The 25,000-nt window shown below is 43.6% G+C and overlaps 1 protein-coding gene and 1 long non-coding RNA gene across 10 annotated transcripts in view; one reads left to right on the top strand and one right to left on the bottom strand.

Annotated features, from left to right (window-relative positions):
• ptprk (protein tyrosine phosphatase receptor type K) overlaps positions 1-25,000 on the bottom strand; it is a 107,156-nt gene that overhangs the window by 54,512 nt on the left and 27,644 nt on the right. For all 9 annotated transcript variants that reach the window (XM_056581763.1, XM_056581765.1, XM_056581764.1 and 6 more), the window contains 4 exons: positions 15,784-15,906; positions 2,262-2,422; positions 1,381-1,435; positions 1,215-1,273 (listed from right to left, as the gene is read on the bottom strand). In XM_056581763.1, the coding sequence (XP_056437738.1) occupies positions 1,215-1,273; positions 1,381-1,435; positions 2,262-2,422; positions 15,784-15,906 (398 nt within the window). The remainder of the gene's footprint in view (positions 1-1,214; positions 1,274-1,380; positions 1,436-2,261; positions 2,423-15,783; positions 15,907-25,000) is intronic.
• Positions 5,504-12,962, top strand: LOC130374811 (uncharacterized). The gene is made up of 6 exons (XR_008893682.1): positions 5,504-6,172; positions 7,441-7,532; positions 7,843-7,881; positions 10,222-10,302; positions 10,397-10,512; positions 11,573-12,962. It is a non-coding gene; the product is annotated as an uncharacterized LOC130374811 (long non-coding RNA).

Genomic DNA, 25,000 nt, shown 5'->3' with positions numbered 1-25,000 from the left:
CAGAAATGACAGATAAAGTGATGAGCACCGACACATCAACGCACATGGAGATTGATGCACTGAGACAGTTTGAGTGAGTGAGAGTGAGAGGGTTACAGAGAGAGAGACAGAGCGACGGATAGAGAGACAGAGACAGACAGACGGAGGGAGACACAGACAGACAGACAGACGGACGGACAGACAGACAGAGCGAGAGACAGAACTGAGGGAGAGAGAAGAGAGGGAAGGCGAGAAAGAGAGAGATGCAGAGACAGATGGGAGGAGGACAAACTCAGGGGGATGTCTAGATACAGCTTGTGTACCTCGAGGAGAAAGGAAAAAATAAGACAATAACGCGCGCCGCGCCAGCTGCTAATTACACTGCGCGTTCATCACACACGTTGGCGCCCTGTCGGCAGCCGAGACACGGAGGACACCGCCAACGTCTCTCACACACACACACACACACACACACACACACACACACACACACACACACACACACACACACACACACACACACACACACACACACACACACACACACACACACACACACACACACACACATCCCAGCCTCCCTCACTGGTACACATGGTGTAGTAGTCGTTGAAGATGTAGCCTGGGATGCATTTGAGTAAACCCAGTTGAGGTTAATTGGCTGGCAGTGAGCAAATAGTTGTTTTGTGAATCTCCCCGTTGTTTCTTTAGTTGAATCCGGTGGGATTGTCATCTTCCAAGTGGCAGAGACAGAAGGGAAGAGTAAGGGAGCAAGGGAGAGTTTGGACGCCAGGAGGCACGAAATAACTAATATTAACATGAGTACCACAGAGAAGTCACCACCCCCCCGCAGCGCCCCTCGCCCCCCATAGTACCGCTCCCCACCCTTCAGTGTGGCCTCAACACCACCTCCTGAGCCGCCGTCAACACGGATACATCAACTGGGTTTGTGTGTGAGGGATGGTATGTGTGTTGTGTGTGTGTGAGGGATGGTGTGTGTGTCTTTGGGAGGGATGCAATGTGTGTGTGAGAGGGATGGTGTGTGTGTGTGTGTGTGTGTTGGTGTGTGTGTGCGAGTGCGAGTGCGAGTGCGTGTGCGTGTGTGTGTGTGTGTGTAGGATGGTATGCGGTGCGGGATTAAATTCATTATGTATATCATAATAGTCAGTGTTAGAATATTAGAAGTAGCAGTTAGATTACTCATCATTCTGTGTTTATTTTTACTGAGCTCTTACCTGGTATTCATTGGGCCAGAAAGTGGAGACAGCGAGCTCAGCTCTCAGCCAGTCTTTACCTAAAAGGCCAAAATCAGCATCAGTTGAACATCGGGATTAAAGGACACAGGATTGAGTTTAGCATGAAAGACGATCTAATAATGCAGGGGTCTAATCCAGCCCTTACCGGTGTATGAAGTCATGTTCCAGATGGGGTTAGCCATCTGGGGGCTCTTGTTAACCTGCAGGGACACAATAACAGCCAACATGACATTTAAAAACAAAACACCAAATAACACTTTAGCAGAGGTTGGCTTGGCCGACCTGGTTCATCACTCGGTGATGAATACAAATTCAAAATAAGAGCGTTGCTTCAGATCCCCTTTCTATGAGTGATATGCTCCAAGGAAAATGTAGAACCCAGACGACACAAGTGGTTGGTACCCAGCGAGAGGGGAAAGCAGTCTGACATTTTCCCTGCTTTTTCCCCTCCCTTGTCAAACCTCTCCAGCCCGGCCTTGATCCCTCTCGCTCTGCCAGAGTCATGGAACGACATAACAGCGCAAAAACTAATATCACACACACTCAGCGGCGGCACGGAAAAACATGTCTCTGAGCCAGCGCACTCCGCCTCCCCGGAATAAACATCCAACCAGTCAACATCCACAAAGTTCTGCTGGTGTTTTGAACTGATGGTAAACACAAGAGACACGCACAGACCCAAAAAAGGTCATCGCGGCTGCTGAAATGTCTGAACTGAATCGGGATCCCAGCGCGCTATAGTGCCGGCTGAGCCACTGAGGCAATTACCACAGAGTCCTCGTGACGGCGTGTCGCCTGGAGTTGTTACGTCGCCCGCGAGGCTAACACTGTGTGTAAAGTTTTTAGAATATTTGATGATGTTAAAATGATGACACCTCCTGATCTGGCCTCTACAACAAATCAAGTGCAAAGAGGTTGCCTATATAGAGAATATCTATCTATCTATCTATCTATCTATCTAAATATTATCCTGGCCGGGAGTGCTCTCTGCGTCCTGGTTCTTCGGGGCCGGGGGCCAGCACGTACCTTGACCAGCACGTTGAGGGTGCCGGGGCTGGAGCCGTCGGGGCTCGTCAGGAGGTAGTTGAAGTCGATGCAGTGGGTGTCGTTCTCCTTCATGACGGGGAGCTGGAAGCGGGCCTTCTCCCCGACGTCGTACTGGGAGACGTCCACCGCCATGTAGGAGCCTGGACACGCACACGAGAACAGAGAGCGTTACGGAAACCATGCGTCTCGCTGGAAGGTCATAGCGAGGCCGAAGATACGCTCCGGAAGGGATACGCACTGATCGGATCCGTCGCGAATTTCCTCCCATTCAATGTCATATCATCACATTCAATGTGTAGAATTATTTCACCACGTACATTGAATTTATTCAACGTTATTATTCAATGTTATTTCATCACGTACAATCAAAGTATTCAATGTTATTTCATCACGTACAATCAAAGTATTCAATGTTATTTCATCACGTACAATCAAAGTATCCAATGTTATTTCACCACGTACATTCAATTTATTCAACATTATTATTCAATGTTATTTCATCGCGTACAATCCAAGTATTCAATGTTATTTCATCACGTACACTCTCTATATCCCTTTTTGTTCCAGTTATTTTCTGGATTGGCCTCAGCTGCAAACCGAGTGATTGCCTGACAAACAGGTGGCGGCGGAGGACCTCTCTGTGTATGGAGGCACTAAGTGTTTGAACGGGAGCGGGATGGCAGGGTCATCAATGAACAAACCTGGCCAGTTTGGTTGAATATCATTTACTGTGTGACACAAAGTACCCATATGGTCAAACCGGCTCCCTCTGCCTCAGTCTCATTTAGAGTGTTTACCCATCCAGAACCATCCTGAATGGCTTTTGTCATTAAAGTCGACCGAGGCCTTGGGAAGCGGTTCTAATGGAAACCGTGGCGACGGAGTGGAAGACATCCAGGTAACCTCCCGCTAATTGAAAACAAACCTGTGTTCTTAATGTGTTAATGTCTACCACCTTTTGATGGACTTTCCTTTGCTTTAAAACGGCGAGTTCCTGTCAACCCCTGTTGCAAAGTGTAGCGAAATGAAGTCTGATCCTCCCCTCTGCGTTTCCCCATCCCATAATAGAACATGACCTGCCTGTCAATAAGAGGAGGGACATTTTGATGCCCCTGCTGGATTTCAAATCTACATTTTCCATTTCCGTCCCCCTCTCCCTCCCGCTGTGTGTGACTGTTTACCGTCGCCGCACGGCGCTGGCCATAATGTGTTCCAACCGCAGGACAGGCACAGTCGTCCCTCGGTATAGATTGCTCTGGCAAACTTAAAGGCTGAGGAGAGTCCGCCTGTCTTTAATGGACGAGGTGCACAAGAGGACCAAACAGTTCACATGTTTAACGTTTCTATAAACAACAACAACATCGGAACCGATTCCAATACCGAATCTCTCTCTCGAGTCACCAAAGCTGGTTTCCTTTGGAACTGGACTATTTTCATTGTATAAACTTCTTATTTTGAGGTGGCGATGTGGAATGGAGCCGTAATGAGTAGGGAGGTAACTGGAAACAACACACAGAATGACGATGCGGGCACCGCTAGGGGTTTGACAGCAGACAGCACGACGGAAAGCCTTGCGTCTGTCTACGGGGGAAAACCGAAGCATCTGGACGGGCTATACTGCCGGTGACAGGACGGTCCGTCTGGGCAGATGTTGTGGTAATCAGTGAGGATCTCCACCAGATGCTTTTGCCGTGTGTACGATCACAGAGGCCTTCTCCTGTCTGCTTTGCTTGTCATGTCTCTCGTGTCGAACGTGGTGGGAGCCGAACAGAACGCAACCCAACACCCATTCCTGCAATTTATACATAACACTTCCTCTCTTGTTGGCTAATCCAATTTGCATGTTGTAATGGAAGTCACATCGTAGGAAGACTGCCGCATACAATAAACAGTTTGGACAATGGTGATTAGCGTTCATTGTTTGGCTAATCCACAACAGAATAGAACAGCATAGCAAGGTCCAAACAGGAACTGACAACAAAACACAGAGATGTGTTTAAATATGCAGAAGGACACAAACACAATAGTCAATCTTCAAACTAAAATATTCTAACCCAGTTATTGGATTTGTCCTCTTTCTCACAATTCACAATTCATTGCTCAATGTTAACTAAGCCGTATTTAGTCGGGCCACCCTATGACCGGGAATCTTTTATGTGTAATACAAAACACATTTGACTCAAACGCTACTCGACTGCAAATGGTCCAGACACCATTGTATTATGCATGTATTATTACAATCGTCCTTTCCTGGATTTTCTGAAAGAGACAGAAAATATCATAAAATCTAGACGTTTAATAAAAGATACGCTCCAGGCATTGTGACCAGTGTCAAATCAGTTGAGAATATTCACTTCATTAGCGTGGATTACATTACATCCAGTCAATATATTTTTGTAAAATACCGGAGAAGGAAGGTCACCAAATGAGTTATTTGAAGATATTTCTATGTATTTCGATTCAGGGACAAGTAGCTTCTTGGCTATAAGATAAGTGATTCACAATTCACTAATAGCCATTCTTGCCAATTACACCAAGATGGCTGACGACACTGGTAAAATGGATGCCAATACCTTGCGTTGCAGCTATAATAAATACACTTGTCCTTCCAGAGGCCTAGATCTGTCTGTGAGCATTTCATATGGATCATAATGGCATATCATTTTAACTCAATGCCTGTGGCACAACAACAAGAATATCTTAGTTTACTTTGCATTTCCATACAATTATTGCATGGAAATAATAGTTAGTTATACCTGTCATTTCTGACCACCCAGTAATGTTACTTGCATGTGGTTTACATAATAATACTAACAATATTTTTTTTTCTGAGGAGAATGAAACAAGAAGGCAGATGTCGCAACCCTGACACTTGGAAGGCAGACATGTCAAAGATGGCTGACATCGGCGTTCTGGCAGTCCTCTTAAAATGGCTGAGGTCGGAAATCATTCAATGTTCAAGATGGCTGCCATAAGACAGACTCCACAATGTTAGGACGATGCAGCTAAAAATACCTCCCTAGCGCCTTGGAGACCTACACTGTAAAAAAAAGTTGTAATATAACAGAATTTTACTGTCTATTTTACAGATTTTGTCTGTATTTTTAAAATACCATTTAATTTACAAAAAGAGACTGTTATTTTACATGTCAAATGTAAATTAACATGAAATCACTGTAACTTTGAAAACACACAATGATCCTGTTCTTTTACAAAAAAAACTATTAGAAATCCATATATTTATTGTTAAAATACGTTCACAAATATATCGTAATTTCACAAATATTTGTCTGTTATTTAAGGGAATAAACCGTCAAATTCAGCTTTAATACTCTAAAAAAAGTAAAAAATCATTTAAAGTTACTAAGAAATTAAAAGTAAAATAACTATTTAATTAGTAATGTTACTATAATTTCTTTGTTAATTGAAAATTTGTTAACCACATAAACTAAATGCTTTTCATCTGTTTCCTTAACCTACCACTTTAAAGCATTACATTCTGCCAATGTTTTGGATGCATGGTTACTTGACCCAGGTTATGGAAACCTTTGATAGAGTATGGATTAATTTCAGTGAGGTTGAATGTAAGTTTTTAATCCATGTATGGTGACTTGACCAAGTTATGGATGCCTTGGATAGAAATGTTACTGTAAACAAACAAACTGTATACAAAACGTTTGATTTATGTTTCTCATCAAAACATATATCAATCATGTAGAACTCTTACAGCTTTGAGGGATGTTAAATCTATAAGTTTCAGTCATTTTAAGAAGTAAGAAATAAGTTATGTTTTGTCTGGAACACTATGAACGCGTCATCAACCACGTGGTGAAGAAGAACGTTGCCATTTTGTGTTGAATGCGTGTGGACCTGGGGAGATATCTTTCAAGGTAATTCAATCTTACCAAATATGTCACTGTTAGAGTCAGTCACTCTAAAATACTAGTTTTAATTCTATTCTATTTAATGCTCGTAAGGTTGAGCAACATGTTTATGTCAAGGCATTTTTTGATAGTTTATACTAATGTGTTAAAGTTCGCTGTGGTTACTATTCGCTGGCGTTAGCTAGGCCTAAACAACTTTAATTTAGCTCATGACTCATTCACGAAATTAGGGAATAAAGCATGTTTTTCTATCGTGTGAAAGCGTAGTTGACTTTCCTTAGAACTATTAAGTTAATTGGTGTAATTCGCTGGGGGGAGGGGGAGTTACTAACTGCATGCTTAAGCAACTCAAAATGTAGGCGCATTTTTTGGGATATATTCACTATACCACGGTGGGGAAAGTCGCTGGTAATGTCTTTATTTGTTATGCTGCTATGCCTGGTAAAACGTAAAAACGTGTGAGTATATTAATTGGGCCAGTGAGAATTTTGATGGTCCTGTCTGTAGCCGAGGGCTCTGTAGGCGTCACGTACACGCGGCAATGGCAGCTAGCGATTAGCATTAGGCTAATATTAGCATCGCTGGGTAGCAAAGGCATTCATAGTTTAAGCGGTTTGGTCTTTGCCAGCTATACCTAGCCTTCCCCAGTCATTGTAACGGACTGGGTATTATGTAAGTTGTGTTACGTGTTTTCCTCTGTTAAAATAGTTTGTTTATGTCCATTTCACAGGGTTGAGTTGTTGGGATTCCAGAGAGTTGGTGGATATGTCATAGGCTGTAGGGTCGTGATTGACTGAGAACCAGGAAACGTTATCGTTGTTCTGGGGAGAGAGCTAGGCTAAAGTGCGATGCTAATATTGGCCTAATGCTAAACGCTAGCTCCTATTGCCGAGTTTTCGTGACGCCTACGGAGCCCTCGGCTATAGACAGACCGTCGCCGTTCTCACTGACCCAACAGTTTATTCGATGTAGTTGCTTTTGCGTTGGCTACAGCCCACAGTAGCCTGTGTATTAATTGGGAAATACATCGCCAGAAAACCCCAGTTCCGTCTCGTGGCATTTTTACAGAGGGACGCTACAATGTAATGTTTTCATTTCATTTTGTTGTGTTAAGAATGTATTATTTTTTAAGGTCTTGATGTCTAATTACCTTAATAGAGCCATATTAAAATGAGAAATGAGGGAGATTTTTATTTAACTGTTGTATGGAAATGTTTATTTAAGGGTAAACTTGTTCTGTAGAAACTGTTTGAATCATAAAATATTTGTTTTAGTTTTTTCTGTAGGTATAGGTAATTGGTGTTGAGACAGTTGGGTTGGGACGGGCTTCTGCTTCAAGCATTGTTCCTAAGGCTCTTTAGAAATGGTGAGTATTTAAATGCTTTATTTGATTCACTTGACTTATTTAAACTTAATAGTATTAGAATGTTGCTGTCAATTTATGAAAATTAATCTTAATATTTTGGTACTGTGTGATAACATTAGCCTGCAGTAATATACTTTCCTGTGTGATTTATTAGGTCCCTATTCAACAGTTTAAAAGCACCATGAACAATGAATTGCATAAACTACAATAAAGAGTAACTGTGAAGCATGTTGACCGATTCTTTTAGGAAAGCTATATGGATGTATTTGGTTGGCTGGCCTAACATTTTTCCCTCTTTCTCTCTTTCCAGTGATATGGCAGTGTAAGGGGTGTTCCGTTGCAGTAGCTAGTAGGTCTTTACTTCTTAATCATTATAACTCAAGCATCCACATTTTGGGCGCACCATCCACTATCCATGTACATTTAAGACTTGGAATGCTTTAAAGGTCCCATGACATGCTATTTTATGTATTCTTTAATATAGGTATTAGTGGGCAACTAACACAGTATTCAAAGACGTTCCCTAAATTCAGCCGTGGTGCAGAGTTACAGCCACTCCGAGCCAGTCGCACATTGAGCTTCCCCCAAATGCGCTGTTTCGGTGGGCGTGTCAAGGAGGAGGGTGGGGGTGTGGCCCTGAGCAGCTTGCAGCCACCATGCGCTCTGTTTACAGTGGATGTATCGCAATGGCGAGGCGCACACCCTTTAGCCGTGTTCTGTAAATATTCTAGAACACACGGGAGTCCTGGAGCTCTATATCTAAATATTATCATATAGCCTACACAGATATCTATATCATATAATATATATTATCACGGCCAAAAGCTGTGTGAGCCGATATTATGAATCTCAAACGACCGCGTTGGGTTCTCCGACGTTCCTGGTTCTTCAACGTCCACATCAATGTGAATACACACACTGTAACGCAAGTGTTTCTTGTTGGTTCTTTGACTTGTCTTGTATTTCCACAACGAGACTGTCGTGGGGGTTATCTGAGCCATGGTTGAGAAGGAATTGGGGGAAAGGAACTTTGGTTTGACTCGCTGAAGTACATGAACTGCGACATGCCGCCGGTTGCCGCGAGGCACCATCGCCCGGCAGCGGGCAGCCGGCAGCGCGCGGTTCAGTCGACTTCAGGTTGATGTGAAAGTGGAAGAACCAGAGACGTCGCAGAACCCGACAAAGTCGTTTGTGATTCATAATATCGTCTGGAGGCGCACACAATATGTTATATGATATAGATATCTATGTATTATATGATATTATTTAGATATAGAGCTCCAGGACTGTAACGCAAGTGTTGTACACTTCCTTGTTATTTGGATAACCGTTCTGCTGTTGGTGTGATGGCGCATAACACGAATTAATGAATTGGGGGAAGGAACTTTGGCTTTGACTCCCTCAAGAACATGAACCACGACATGGAGGAGAAAGGGATTGTTGGCGGCGAATGTCTCCCGCTTGAGCCCCGCTGAGGGACCACCGCCGGAGGCGGAGGTGCATAAGCGCTGCCCGGCAAAGATCCCTTTCTCCTCCTTGTCGTGGTTCATGGTCTTGAGGGAGTCAAAGCCAAAGTTCCTTCCCCCCAATTCATTCTCAACCTTGGCTGAGATAACCCCCAATACGAGTCTCGTTGTAGAAATACCAGAGACGAGAGTCCGACGTGATGCGCCATCACACCAACAGCAGAACGGTTATCCAAATAACAAGGAAGTGTACAACACTTGCGTTACAGTCCTGGAGCTCTATATCTAAATAATATCATATAATACATAGATATCTATATCATATAACATATTGTGTGCGCCTCCAGACGATATTATGAATCACAAACGACTTTGTCGGGTTTCTGCGACGTCTCTGGTTCTTCCACTTTCACATCAACCTGAAGTCGACTGAACCGCGCGCTGCCGGCTGCCCGCTGCCGGGCGATGGTGCCTCGCGGCAACCGGCGGCATGTCGCAGTTCATGTACTTCAGCGAGTCAAACCAAAGTTCCTTTCCCCCAATTCCTTCTCAACCATGGCTCAGATAACCCCCACGACAGTCTCGTTGTGGAAATACAAGACACGTCAAAGAACCGACAAGAAACACTTGCGTTACAGTGTGTGTATTCACACACACACATGTGGCGCTCGCACGGTCGAGTCTCATTGGCGGGCCAACGTCTCTGGGCGGGCCAGGCAGAGTAAGGGGAGGAGCTGAGATTCCTCATGACGTCATGAGCACAGATTTCCAAATCAGCGCGCTTGAGCCTCCGTTTTTTCTAAGGCGAGCAGAACAGCTAGTGCTCGTTTTACACCAAACGCAAGTTTTAGCCACTGGGGGACCATAGGCAGGCTAGGGGAACTCATTTATGTTAGAAAACCTCATAAATTGAGATTTTCATGTCATGGGACCTTTAATTGTACACCAAAGTAGAGTTCATTCAACACAAGTTAGTCTGACTCAAAAAGAGTTGGTTACTTTCAGCTGTCACTTATGTAGATGCAAATTTCTATCTAATGAAAGGGAATACTTTATTAATATCAACATACATCTGAGGAGAAATGAAATTGTCTCTGACATGTTTGTTGGCTGTACTTTTCAAACCAATATTTATGGAACGTTTATGTCTCATAAGAGAGAGCGACACACACCTCATAACCTAATTGATTTTATTCCTGGTATTGTGTTAACGACTACATTAGCATCACCATCATTACATGATTCTTCAGCTGATTGCCAGGATGAGGAGTTTGTGGAAGAGGAAGTTTCTGTTGCACCCCTAGGTTTGGAAGACCAATACAGACCAATTTATATATTTTAAATATAAGATCATTAGAAAATAAAGTAATCTAATGATTGTCTTATTTTTATTTTCAGATAAATGCAGAATTTAAGCGCATTACCACCATGTCCAATGTCCAATCCAGATTTCTGACACAAACTTCTAAAGCTGTTCGAAAACGAGGAGGACACGAGGAGCCCCCATGACTCAAGTAAGAATGAATTTTTGGGAAATAAAATACTGAATTTATAGAGAAATTTGATAGAGGAAAAAGGATTCCAAACAAATGTCTTTCTCTTCTAATCTACATGACCTAGGAAGATTACGTTGATGCAGGGCGGGAATGTGTTCTCAAGTGGCTGTGTGTGTACCTCAACGAAGACCCAGCAAATCTTGTCAGGGAGTTCGTGGAGTTATTTTACCGATTTTGATATTTTTTGAATACCAAAAAGCGTAGTTAAAGGGGACCTATTATGCTTTTTCGACTTTTATGACCTATAAACGTTGTTATGATTGATAGTCATGTTTAACCATACTTCTCCGCCCCCCTCCTGCCAACCCAACTCCGTTGTGATTGGTTACCTTCCTTGAAGCGCGCGCAGGCAGATTTGACCAGGCATATGGGGGCATGGCAGGGGTGCCTCTACGTAGATGATTTCCCGGAAATGAAGGCTGTGAATCGCAAACGTTGTGAATCGCAAACGTTGTCCCGAGTGTTTAGCGCTCTGCACAGCCACCCCAGACTTGTCAGCAGGGAATACGTCGAAATGCATGTACGTCATTATTTGACACTTGAGTATGGTTAAACATGACTATCAATCATTATAACAACGTTCATAGGTCATAAAAGTCGAAAAAGCATAATGGGTCCCCTTTAATGAAATAGATCTAGGCTACTGTACTGATGCAAATTACGCAACACACTTCCGTTGTGTTTAGTAACATTTATATTGGTTGCTCGACCTTAAGGTCTGGTTAGTTTAATTTTTGCTTCCATTACATGACACACAGGTGAGTGCTTTATCCAAGTTAAAACTTGACTATAAAATGAACCCTCTCGTGTTTTATCGGCACAACACTATATAGGCATTTTAATTTGAAAGATGTACAGTCTGCATTTAAGTTTAACAAAGAGAAAAGGAGAGGCTCACAGACTAGCTTAAATTATTTAAAATGAAAAAATCTTTTAAATAGCACTTTCATTATAATTCCATTGTAAATATGATTTTTGTTTTTTCTGACTCCGATTTATTTGTGATTTCACTGTTCAGGCAGAGGACGAAGCCGCCATCAAAGAATCGATTGAGGACACCACGGTGGGAATATTTGTCGTGAAAAATGATGCAACCAATTGGTCCAGAGGACGTGGGGATTGTCCTGGAAGGCCTGCAGATAATGCAAGGACTTGACAACACTGCATTAGCTGCTGCCATATTGTTTGGCCTAATGTATGTATTGAACCTCAACTACCCTCCTGAGCTAAAGAACACGTTTGAAGTGCGCCAAAAAGTTGTGATGGAGCTGGACGGCACCACGCTCTCAAAGAAAGCCCAAGTTCTCAAAAACAGACTATGAGTGAGCTGTTGTCCTAACCCTGCTCATTGACTTGATTCTGGACTGTACACATGCAACTTTGCGGTTCTTTGTTCTTGTTCTTGCAGTATTTACATACAGCATGTCTACTGTATTATCAAATGAATGTTTTCTCTGGAGCTCATGCGTTCCCAAAATGTGACTCGGATTTGCTGTTTTCTCTTAAAGTAATAGAGCTGCTGAATGAGCAGTTGCCATGGACTATGTTTGCTCTGTGAATGCACTTGTCTTTTGACATGCACTCATGCAGCTTTAGTTTTTCCTGTATTCTTTTGGCAGTATTTAGATTTTTGGAAGAATTACATTTTTCGTAGTATTAATGATGTTTGTCTAGGTCTACTCATTGTTTGTTGTGCGGTGATTCATTCAAAACACTGGCAGTACTTTTTTATTTTATTATTTAATTAGAATTTTATGCAAAGTAAAAAAAAACATAATGCAACCTAACATGTTTTGGGATTTCAGTGTTAAAAATGTCTAGTGTTTTCCAAAAATGTCCAAACTATTGCTATTTGAAGGTGGAGTCAGCGATTAAGGGGAATTCTTGTCGTCAAAATCAGTGAATATCTCATGATGCACTACCTGTCCGTACTTATGTGCTATAAATCCTTTGTTAGTTCTCAGCCTCTGTAAACCAAGGACCTATGGACATGCAATTTGTAGGCAGGACAAGCACTCTCCAGAGTCAGCTCTAAGTTACACATGCCTAACACTGGCTGTGCTATTTTATTTTATTTTCATTTTAATCGAGCAAAGTAATGGGATTTCAGTGTTAAATGTTGTATTGGGATTTCAAGCTTTGGGATTTCAGTGTTAAATGTAGTATTTGAAAGAAATGCAATAGAAAGTTGGTTATTTGTGCCTTATTTAGTCTCATACTTACTTGAGCAGTAAGTATGAGACTAAACATTTAGTCTCATACTTTAAAAAAATATTTTTTACATGTTTTGAAAGATGAATCACATTATTTTCTGTCCATATACTGTTATATTACATCAAATATAAATTATTTTACAACCTTTTTCCATTAAAAACCAGCTAAGAACAGCAAATTTCTGTCTATTTAATCAGTATTATTCGTAATACAACATTTATTTACCATATTTCTAGGTAATTTCATCGTTTTAAAATGTGAATGTTTCTAATTAAACATTAAAAACAACATAAAAATAAGGCAAAATCTTGTTAAAATTACAACTTTAAAATGTGAATGTTTCTAATTAAACATTAAAAACCACATGAAAATAAGGCAAAATCTTGTTAAAATTACAACTTTAAACCGTTTTATAATGTGAATGTTTCTAATTAAACATTAAAAACAACATGGAAATAAGGCAAAATCTTGTTAAAATTACAACTTTAAACTGTATTTTAATTATGGAAATTAACCGTATTTTTACGAGAAAGAAATTATCTGTTATTTCACAGTATTTTTCTGGCACCCCAGCTGCCAGAATATTACCGTTTTTTTACGTTGTTTTTTTTTACAGTGTAGATATGTCACATAACGACAGCAGCAACAACAGACAGCAAACATAAGACGGTCTAGTGAGCGAAAAACAATAACAGGCCTGCTGTAAAAAATCCCAGTTAATGGACAGTTTGGCTTTCACCGGTTTGCGTGTTCCTATAGGGTCAATTCATATAAATGTCTGCAAGCAGGGATGGAAAATGTTGGGGGCTGGAAGGGATTAATGGCTGGCGTCACAAAACTGTGACCAATATCAAAACAAAAATATCTGAATCACTTAAAGTCACCCAGATCAGCTAGAGAAAATATTTTTATGGCTATCAAGTGTCATACACTGAAAAAAGCCACCTGCTGAAAGTTTTCTTGCCCTATTAATTATAGCTTTAGTGCCATAAAACACATACTCTTCGCCATACCTACTATAATGTCATATTATATGAGCGACCCACCTCCAGAACTGTATCTATATTACCGTGATCGTTCCTTTTACTTGACCGTATCACAGTAAATGCGGCGAGCAAGAGGGAGAGAATTACATGCCTGCTGAATTTCAAGCGTTCGGGGCTCACATCATCAACAACAACAACATCAACATCATCATCCGTGAAAGTGTATATCTGCATTAGTCAGCTTAGGCGCAGAGCGACAGAGCCAGTGTCCCATGTACATTACCGCTGGCAGGCTCCAGGCTAACCCAGTGCTGCCAGCGCGAGGTGCCAATGTAAGATCCAGCCCCTGGCATGGCAAATGCTGCCAATACCCCCCCTCCTCCAGAGACATTAGATGCCAGAGTTTTATTTCCATTGTAAACCCATGCCAGCTCCATCTCTGTTTACTGTGTGTTGCCTATAGCAGGAAAAGGGGATTAACAATTAGGACCTAAGAAGACTGGAATATATTATTTATAAAAATATCAATATGTCCTGCCGAAAGAAAAAACAAGATTGTTGGCTAAATTGCTCATCTACCCAGCCCGATAGTAATACATTAGCAAACATGGGGCCTTTTCACATGTGGTTCCACTTAAAACATATTGAGCCATTGAAAACTCTGCGCTTGCAAATATTATTGTATAAAGCTAGGATAGCAACAGTAGTCGTGGACGTTTATGGTGTCCCTGGCCAAGGAAGCCCAAGGGCTGGGCAAGGGATCCCTGCACAACGCCTCCTTCTGATGTTCTAGGCCTCCGGGACCATCCTCTGTCTCATCTTTAAACCCCTCCATCACAACTCCTGGCCAGCCGCAGTGCCTCTGCCTCTGGCCCTAACTCTGCTACTGGAAATACAACTGCTTTTTTAATCCTTCCTGCTCCCTCCAGCCGCAATAGTTCAGTATTTCCATCATGTAGTACTTTTGTATCTGATTTGGGATTTGGGAAAGTCAAAACATCCATCAGGCTCTATTAAAAACACCAAGTGCTTTCATATGTTAATAATCCTAAATACAGACTTTCCCTCGTGCCCGATGACAAGGCACTTGACCCACTCTAATATTTTGTTGGACCATAAATATCAAGCAGTATTATTGGACTGGCTACACATATTTATTGTGAGAAGAGAGGGCAAGGGAATGAGTGTGTGTCGGTATGTGTGTGCGCGTGTGAATGTATGTGTGTGTCTGAGTTAAAGAGTTCCCGTTGAACTGAACCTTTCTCTAAATGTCAGCCAGATTGCCTTGTCACCGTGATCAGCACCAGAGATAAATAACAGCCTTATATTGTCATGGCAACAAGTGATGGGCCTACCGCTTTCATCTTCAGCACCAGGGAGAGAGGATTGCAGAAGAGCGAGGAGGAATGTGTGTGTGCGTGGGTGTGTGTTTGTGTTGAGGGGATGAGAGGGGGGCATAAAGTGAGGTGACAAGGGGATTTCAGACCCTTTCGGACGTTGCAAATTATCTAGCAATTACATTTAGATGGAGGGGGGGGAAGCTCAAGGAAAATGTACTTCCTATAGAGAACCAAACATGTCTCTGTCGGCGGGGATTTGATCAGCAAGAATGACGGATAAATTTGGATCCAGCCCTACACTGTAACGTTTAACACACCGAGCGACATTCCTCATTTCTTGTGGATCAAAATCCCAAGGGGCTGATTACTGGTGTGTGTGTGTGTGTGCGTGTAGCCGGCTAATGTTCCACCATTGCTCTTTTCACATTGTGTAAAAGTAGGCAACCTTGCCTGTTCGCCACCGTTGATTAACGACCTCATATTCCGTTAATTAGAGCTTCAGCCCGGGGCAGAGAGATTTAACTTCCCCTTCATCATCATACTGAAGAGAAGATTGGGGGGAGGGGGGCATGGGGGAGGGCCTGGACCAATGGGACCGTCATGATAGAGAGATCCAGATGACGGATTGATTGACAGCTGCGTTAATGAGGACAATGGATGGGAAAAGAGGAGGGGGGGGTGAATCACACCTTTTGGCAGCTCCGGGGACACGTAGGGCACTTCCTGGGTGTTGATGTGCGTCCAATCAAAGTCATCGTAGGGGTCCTGCTGGTAGTCACACTGGGAGAAGCCCTCGTCGAACGTGCAGCTTCCTGGAAACAGACCAAAGAAGCGAAGAAGAAACAAGCGGTTGGTGAGTAAGTTCCTCTGGCGTGGACGGGAGAATATAGCTCGGGTGAATTAGTTGATCAAATTAAAAAGACAGCTTAAACACAGAAGAGAGACAAAGAGTGGTCCCAGTCACACAATTAATATGGTGACCTATTTCCTTTGCAGCTCTTATTGGCTGGCTGGCGAGAGCCACGCTCACTGGTGCTTCCAGACGGTAACATACACGCCAGATGAAAATGAGAAAACACAAAAAGCACAATGTAACACAAAGGAGCATTCTAGAAGAAGGCTGATCAGGCGTCCTATGGGAACGACTTCAAAGGAGGGAAACTGAGAAAAAATAAAGACGATCCCTTAAGCAATTAGAATGATTAATGTACATTCCTAATCACAAAGTTTGATTAATACAGAACTGGGGATTTTTCTTTTTTGCTTTGATAAGACATGTATTCTCCATTAACTACATAATGAGCCGCGCGTGTGAGCGTGCGTGCCCGTGCACGGGTGTATTTGTGTGCGTGCTCATTAACAAACTACCAGAGGCCTCAGATCTGAGAGACTTCACTACGGGTCAAAATCACCCATGTGACTCAATCACGGGCTGCCTTCAGCCAATCAGCTGCGCTGTCACCAGGGCTAGTGTCTGAGCTGGCCGCCTCTAGTCCAGACCCCCCCCCCCCGCCCCCCCGCCCCCCCCTCAGCGCCCCCCCAATGTGAAATCCCACTAATATAGGGAGACGCTCCTTGTCACTGACGGCTAGCTGAACCAATCAACTTTCAATAATACCGGGCTCGGATGAGTAATAAAGCTGTCAGGAATACCATGCAGACGACTGCCAGCTATCTGATTCATCCTGCTGCCCGCTGTAATAAAGTGCTCGGTGTCAACAATTGGCCTAGAAGGAGGATATAGCTGGTGGGATAGCAAAGCTGCGGCGCTATCTGATTCATGTGGCTAACATTAATAGCTTTCCTGGTGCCTTAGCGGTCACCCAGCTGCCTTAGCGGTCACCCAGTGGGCCCGAGTCGCCGACGTGCGCTTTTGTTATCCCATCTGTTGACCAGCAGCGCGGGGGGGGGGGGGGGGGGGGGGGTGGACAGACCTGGGTCCACGGTCCAGCTGCTAATCTCACCGCACACACAACACCACGGAAATCATGTTCACTAGCAACACCGCACAAGCCCCTGGGAACAGCACAACGGCCACCTCTACTTACAGAAGGACGCACTACCTGTGTGTCTTCTGCTCTTTCGGGAACATTATGATGCATGCTACAGATTTTTCCACACTTTTCACACGCATTTAAGATGACGTGCGTGTCCCCGTGCATGCGTGTGCGTCCGTGTGCGTTTGCATGAGCGACCCCACTCCTACCGAGTATGTCAGTGGCTTGCTGTCTAGCAGTCTTCCGTGCACGGTTTCAAACGGCGGCACGTTTCTGATGTGTGTGAGTGCGTGACTGCATGGCTGAGTGACTGCATGACTGCGTGACTGCATGCGTGTGTGATTGCGTGACTGCATGCGTGTGTGATTGCGGGACTGCATGACTGCGTGCGTGACTGCGTGTGTAATTTACAGTCCATCTCTCCGTAATGGTATGCACCCTGTGCCAATGGTGTACAAGGTTCCAAAGCTCTGACTTAAATAGAGCCTGCAGAGCACAATGTGTTCGGCAACTGTTTACTCTCAACACTAAGGGGAGTTTTCAACGCTGGGCTTTAAGCATGACACTGAAGCACAACGCATCAGCCTGGCTGATTGTGTGGGGAATTCTCTGTATAAGGGGTCTCCTTCAAGTTACGCCTTTGGCTACAGGGGGGAAACTCCACAGTAAAAAGGAAACATTCCACTTCACATTTCAGGTATCTCACGTATTAGTCTGAAAGATACCAAAACCTATTTTTTGCCACCTAAATTCCTAAAATGCAACACAATAACCATTCCACAACAGAGAGCGAAATCCGTTTCTATTCTGGCGACAGCAGAAACATGCGAAGGTGTTGGCCAGGAATGCGCAGCAACAATCACATGTGCTGTGGTTGCACTAATAGCAGTCGTGACATTGTAGCCCAACACTGGAAAGGAATGTCCTCACTTCAAATTCTTGCAAACTTCAGCTCCCACTATGTTTTCCCTGACTGTTGAGCAGAGCTCTGTGAGAGATGTATAAACTGCTTTTAACCGCTTATATCAGAAGGCTCTGTGGGTGCGTCTTCTGTTATAAAAGTCGCCTATGGAAATCAAGTGTGTGAAATTGACCATAGATAATAACACATACACATACCTTTTCTTGTGATTTTTCCTGCAATATTGGTTAACACTTCCTTATTTACCCAAAGTCCTGCCAACTGGCATAGAGACATCATGTATTGGTTGCATTCAAACTTGGTGGCTTGTATCCAGATAAGTCCTCATAGAGTCTGAGACGAATGCGATCAAACTAGCCACGCATTTCTGGGCACCTCTTGTGACTTTATATCCACACTCTACATGTACGTATACTTGCAACACTCCACCATCTGTATTACTGCTTTGGTATTTATATTTAAAGTAAAATACATTAAAATAAATAAAAACTCAGTTTGAGCCAAGCTGTCCCCCCAGTGCAGTTGGACTTTCACTCCATGAGATATGACTAAAACTATTAATGTGTGCTGGAAGTTCGGGACGTCTTTTGACACGTACCTCGGAAAACCTCCAAATGCATTTTTGACATGACTCTTGAAGGAATATTTAGTGTTCACACCTCTATTGGAATATATGATCAGATTCCCCAAGAAGTTATATTAGGCTGGATGTGAACAGCCAATGTTTCCCCAGGAATGTGACAGGCTATTGACTTACTTTAGTGTGTTAAACATTAACACGGCCTGCCTATCTGCAATCCTACGTCATTGTTTCCCTGTATTATGGTCAAGTCGTTTAACCGGGGATCATTTGATCATTTTCAGAAGGCCGTAATCATAGAAGAAATCATCTGACTAGTGTTCAATAGTTGGTTGATGAGGATCAAGTATATGTACAATTTCACAATACCAGTATTATTAGAGATATAGCATCGGGTTAGGGTCCTCGACAAATTATATTAACGTACCACAGTGCAAGTAAACATTGGTTGGTAACACAGACTGTTATCGAGACGAAAGATCAATCGATCCAGCAGATGCCGATAATTATAGTTCTATGAATGTTGCTCACCACTATGGATGCAATGAAAGTACAGTGATCATGGTGACTGTGGGTGGCTATAAAGATACCAAGAATGCCAGCCATACTGGCCTAAAAGGTGAGGTTTGTTTTCTTTTTCACACTAGTACTGCCTCGCTGTATTCCACATGTACCTCTTCACAGGTATCCTCTTCATTGTTACGTTCGTTTTTTTTTTTTTCTTTTAATTTCCTAAAGGACGTCTGTTTCACCTCAACTGTAAACTAGTGCTGTGAAGGGTTTTCTGTGATTCTTTCGAGTGTGTCTAATGAGGGCAGTACTAGGTCTATGTATTCAGTAAGCAACGCACTTATGCATATTCACTGACAATTACATTTAATATATGTATATGCTCATTAAAAAACTTGAATTGTGATTTTTGCTTGACATTTTAATTGACATTTTTTGAATTGCAATGTTGTTTTGCTTTATTTAATGAATAAAAAAAATGATCAGCCAAGATGGACGTCAAGATTGATATTTTCCGGCCTATTTAAATTCTAGTCCACCGATGGCCGCTAATTGGTGGCTTCCGGAAACCCTCGATGACACTAATTCTGAACTTCAAACTTTTTCTGGCTTAAAAATGTATTAAATCTTTGTATTTTACTGATTTTATACTGATTTAATGTCCAAATGCATTTGAGTGAGTGAGTGAGTGAGTGAGTGAGTGAGTGAGTGAGTGAGTGAGTGAGTGAGTGAGTGAGTGCGTGAGTGAGAAAGAAAGAGAGAGAGCAAGAGAGACAGTGCATCCAGATGGGTCATTAATGCCCCCCCTTCACCACCCCACTATTCACAAGGACACAGAGAGGCCGAATGCATGCTAATCGCTTCCTAATCAGCCTTTGTGATTGGCTGCCTCGCTAATGAAATAATAGTGCCTCATTTGCATAATAAAATAATTAGAAGACTTGATAAAAGCTCAAGGACAGAGAGGAGCAAGTACACGCGTGCACGCACCCACGCACTCACCAACACACACGCACACGTTCGACATCTAAGGGGAGCCATGATTTAAAACATTATAGGATGGCATGTGACAAATCTTTTGCTGTCACTTTAAACCGCACTGTAATGCAGTAGCAGCAGATTAGGGGACCTCGACCCCCGTTCAACCAGCGGGTGGGAGGGACCGTTTGCGTCCTCTAATGTACGTTTATACGAACAGAGCGAAAGGTCAAATGTTTGATCAGGCCCCTGAGTGGGGGCCATGGTTATTTACATGCCCCCCACTAAACTCCATTATACATACCAATCACCCCAATATATTATTTCTGCATTCCGATGGGGGCCCCTGGCAGAACGCTTAGTCAAAGGGGGGCCCGGGGGCCTCTACCCCCTTTGTATGGATCCGCATGGCCCAGTTGGAGTTGCTGTTCATTTTCTCCTATATTTCAACATCAATTTCGGATGCGGAGACGGTTTGGAATGTAAATGCTTGAGGAGGCAGGCAAGGCAGGGGTGGGGGGACGACGACAATGAAATTGATTTGGAAAAGAATCTGCTAACCATTCACAGCGAATAAACATGTCTGAATGAAAATAGAATCTCCTCTTGCAGAAGCAAAACAATCTTTGATGAAATCAAAGATTGTAAACAGGGAGAGAGCCAAAAGTTACATTTCTTAGAGAGGATTTGTAGGGATAATACATTTATTTGTGTAGATATCAGGCAGAGATAACATCATTGACCAACCACGGGACAAAGGTCTAATGAACAATTGTTAATAAAAACGTATTGAATATGTTTGACTGCACATTTTGTCATTCATCATTCAGAAATGTCTCATTTTTGGCACAAAGTCTCACTCAAACTTGTGTCTAGTAGTTATCTGTGGAGCTCACCATTCCTGTCTGCCGAAAAATGTATCAATTATGAACAAAGAGCAGATCCGAGAGAAAATGGAGGGACAGAGAGAGAGGTGGGTGGGGAGAGCGTGAAACTGAGATTTGCACAAAATGTGATTTATTTTCTGCAGATCACACAACTAACCCCGGAGGGTAGTGTGCTTGTGATAACAAGCACATGTCCACGCACACACACATGCATACACACACACACACACACAAATAATTAACTGTAAAAATGTAAATCCATCCCATCCCTTTAACTGGCTCTGTCTCTTTCAATCCATCTCTCCTCACCCTCCTCCACTCGCTTTTGTTTTTATTTCGTCCCTCCATCTCTCTTTCCCTTTTACTCTGGCCCGCCATGCGTTAATAATCCATTTAATGAGGATCGATAACTATTTAGGCTGGTGGCACTGCCGCCATTAACCACTGAGACAGGAGGGCGAGGGCAGCAGGCGGTCTGAGACAGAGCAGGGACCAGGTGACACGTTTGCGCCCGTAAAAAGAAAATCCTTTTCAAGGACAATGATTACATTTGCTTCATTAAAATCCAATTTTCAAGAGCTCATAATCACATTCTCCCTCCGAAAATCATTGCAAATTTTGGGCCAAGTCCAGCAGCTTACTGTACTGGCTGACCTGCTTTCTACACCAAAGCGCGGGCCATTTTTCTCTGGCTGCAAGATCAAATCAAGGCTTTTGGTCGTTTGTGCTCTGGTCTCCAAACGCCAGAGAAATCCTCGGACCGTGGACCAAAGTGAAAAGGGGAAGCCAGAGTAGGGAAGCGGAGAGAAGTGGGGAGGCGGAGAGTAGGAGATGAGTGGCTCTTGTCAGGGCATCCGTTTCCCCGGGCCGTCACTCTGACTTTTCAAATGCTAAAAGTGTCACTGCTGCAGAGGGGACACTCCCGTTTTGGAGTGGCCGCCATTGTTGTGTGTCTGCTGCACTCATCGTACCATGGCTCTCTGTGTGTGTGTGTGTGTGTGTGTGTGTGTGTGTGTGTGTGTGTGTGTGTGTATGTGTATGTGTGTGTGTGTGTGTGTGTGTGTGTGTGTGTGTGTGTCCAGATGTTAGCGGCATGAAGGGCACTCATAAAGTTATGTCGCATCATTTTTCCTCTCCACATTCCCCATCACCCCCTCTCCAAAACACACTTCCAGAGAATAGGTGAAATTAGCCTGAAATTATACAAGTTGACATCAGAGGGTCCGCAACACACACACACACACACACACAAACACACACACACACGGTACCATGAAGGCACAGAGGGAAAAACAGACACGCATGCACGCACAAACACATACATGGCCCCGTCCCGGCCGCCATCCCTATACCCTCAGACTCCGGATTCACAAACACACATGCCATGCCTCAGTGGCACTTGCAATGTAGCGTAACAGCATCAAAGCCCCATGAAGACACACCTCACCCGTGAAGACACGCACACACACACACACACACACACACACACTTATATGTAGCACATTCTCATAGTAGCGGTTTAATTGGAAGTGCTGAAGGCAAAAGAATTTCTCCTTCATCTCACAATGCTGTAATTGAATCTGTGGCTTTCTCGTGTGTACGCGCAGGTTGAGCTGATTCAGTGGTTTTCAATGACGGTAACAGTGAAAAAACCAAATCTCTCTCGTACTCCTTCTGTGGCAGTCTTCTCCTCCCCTTGACCCCTTTCTACCCATCACCAGTTCCCCATTCAAACACTTTGAGCGCTGGGTCTTCTACTGACTGTGTGGGGACTAGCAGGGTTCTTCTGGGTTAGGGCTTTGACACCGAACTTCGTTATTCGAATATTATTTGAATATCAAAAAATAAATCAAAATTCGAACGAATATTAGGCAGCCCTTAATATTCGGACCTGTTATGGGCAGGCCAAGAGGGAGAGACGTCGGAGAACCCGACGCAGTCTATTCATAATATTGTAATGACCACGGACGAGGCCGTGAATGAAGTATTGATTAGACAGCGATTTATTAGAAACCTAATAAACCGTTGGAACACGCAAGACCGGTAACCATAGCAACGCCGGTAAACAAACCCTGCAAAGCTCAATCCAGGTCTTACCGAAGGCATTTAATGGTCAAAATATGATCAATAAATATTCGAATATATTCGATAATTAATATTAATAAACAAACGTACTTCGAATATGATTCTTGGGCAAAAGTCAAAAACCTACTCTGGGTTATAGCATTTGACCACATATCCCATCTAATTCCTTCTGGTGCATTATTATTTATTTAGACCTCCACAGGTGCTGCTGTTTCACTGCTGTCACCAAGGTGAAAGCCTAGTGTTACGGACTTACGCCTTCCAAGAGGCTCACGCCTCGTTTCCACATACGTATGTTTTTCGTATCCGTGCTTCCGTAAATTTATGGAAGGAGTCGCTAGTGTTTTACGTACGGACATGAATTTATTTACGGACAAAAGATGGGGGAGCGTATGATAATGGCCGTTTATAGGAGACCGGTACTTTGGAACATGAGGATCGACATATACAGAGATAAAAACAAAACCAACCAGACTTGGAAAGAGATCGGTGAGGAGTTTGGCCTGCCAGGTACTTACATGTTTTGTGAAAAACATAAAAACTTTCATACGGTATCTCCGTAAAACGACGGCGAAGGTTAAATTTTTTGAACGTATATTATGGACATACCGGACAGAAATTTTACGGAGGGGAGGAGTCTCGGAAGAAAAACGGACATTACGGAGAATCACATAGGAAAGAATGGACTTTCGGTCGGAGACGGTTGGATCGCATACGAGAATGTACGTATGTGGAAACGAGGCGTCAAAGACTTCAGCCAATGGGAGCTCTTCCCTTGACATAACAGTTCGGACCAGACACAGATCAAAATAATATTATTCACTGTATAGGAAGGAGAAGATTCAATACTGCACGGTGAAAAAAAAACAAAGCCACGTATCCGATCCCCAACTGTACCTCAACTCAACCTACGCTGTGGGCATGAATAAATGTTTAATGGGGAGGCTGAATTCAACGCACACGTATTAAGATGTTTTCTTTGTGTGACTGACAAAAATGCCTGTGTGTGTGTGTGTGTGTGTGTGTGTGTGTGTGTGTGTGTGTGTGTGTGTGCGTCCATAGTGCTAGATTCCTCATGGTGTCCCCAGACTTGCCGACAACATGGCGTCCTGTTGAGAACCAACTTAACCCCTTGATCCTAATGGCTTCCTCACCTACATGAGAAAATCTATCGTCGCCGCGGTCCGCCAAGTCTGACTCTGCTTGAAGAAAAAATAGAGAAATAAAAGTTTCTCCATGTACCTCTCCAGCCTCCCCCCCCCCCCCCCCCGAACCTTTTGCGTTGGCCCGATTTAGCAGCTTGCTGGGGGTCACAGACCGCCGTGGACACTACGCACACACACTGTAAACCCCCACACACACACACACACACACACACACACACACACACACACACACACACACACACACACACACACACACACACACACACACACACACACACACACACACACACACACACACACACACACACACACACACGCGCGCGCGCTATCCGCCCATCTCCCCGTCGATCATCTCCGTTACTATTCAAATGCTGACATTTAAAACGACTTCAGAGGGGCCGGCTGGCTGTGCTGCCAGATAAGGCGAGCCGAGGAGGACGGACTCAGGAGGGGAGAGATAGCACACAGAGAGAGAGGAGATAGAGAGATTACTAAAGGAGAGGGAGAGTGTGGGGAGGGGGGGTGGTGTTAGATGATGGTGCGGGATGCCTTATTGTAAAAACAGGACAGGATGAGAGAGCGACGCACACTGGAGGTTTAAAGGAGAGCTAGGGGGAGAGCGGGGGGGCGAGAGAGGGAAGTGATGAGAGAGATGAAGAATATGTACACTGAAAGGACAAAAATGATATGGCGGGGGACGTGGTGTGGGTCCTCTTATGCATTCTCTATCGACAACATCACTCCACTACAGCACCCCCCCCCCCCCCCCCCCCCCCCCACC

This window comes from Gadus chalcogrammus, chromosome 21 (genome assembly GCF_026213295.1).
Source record: "Gadus chalcogrammus isolate NIFS_2021 chromosome 21, NIFS_Gcha_1.0, whole genome shotgun sequence".
Taxonomy (NCBI): Eukaryota; Metazoa; Chordata; class Actinopteri; order Gadiformes; family Gadidae; genus Gadus; species Gadus chalcogrammus.
Note: the sequence above shows the minus strand (reverse complement) of the source record. Positions and strands in the feature narration are given on the sequence as shown.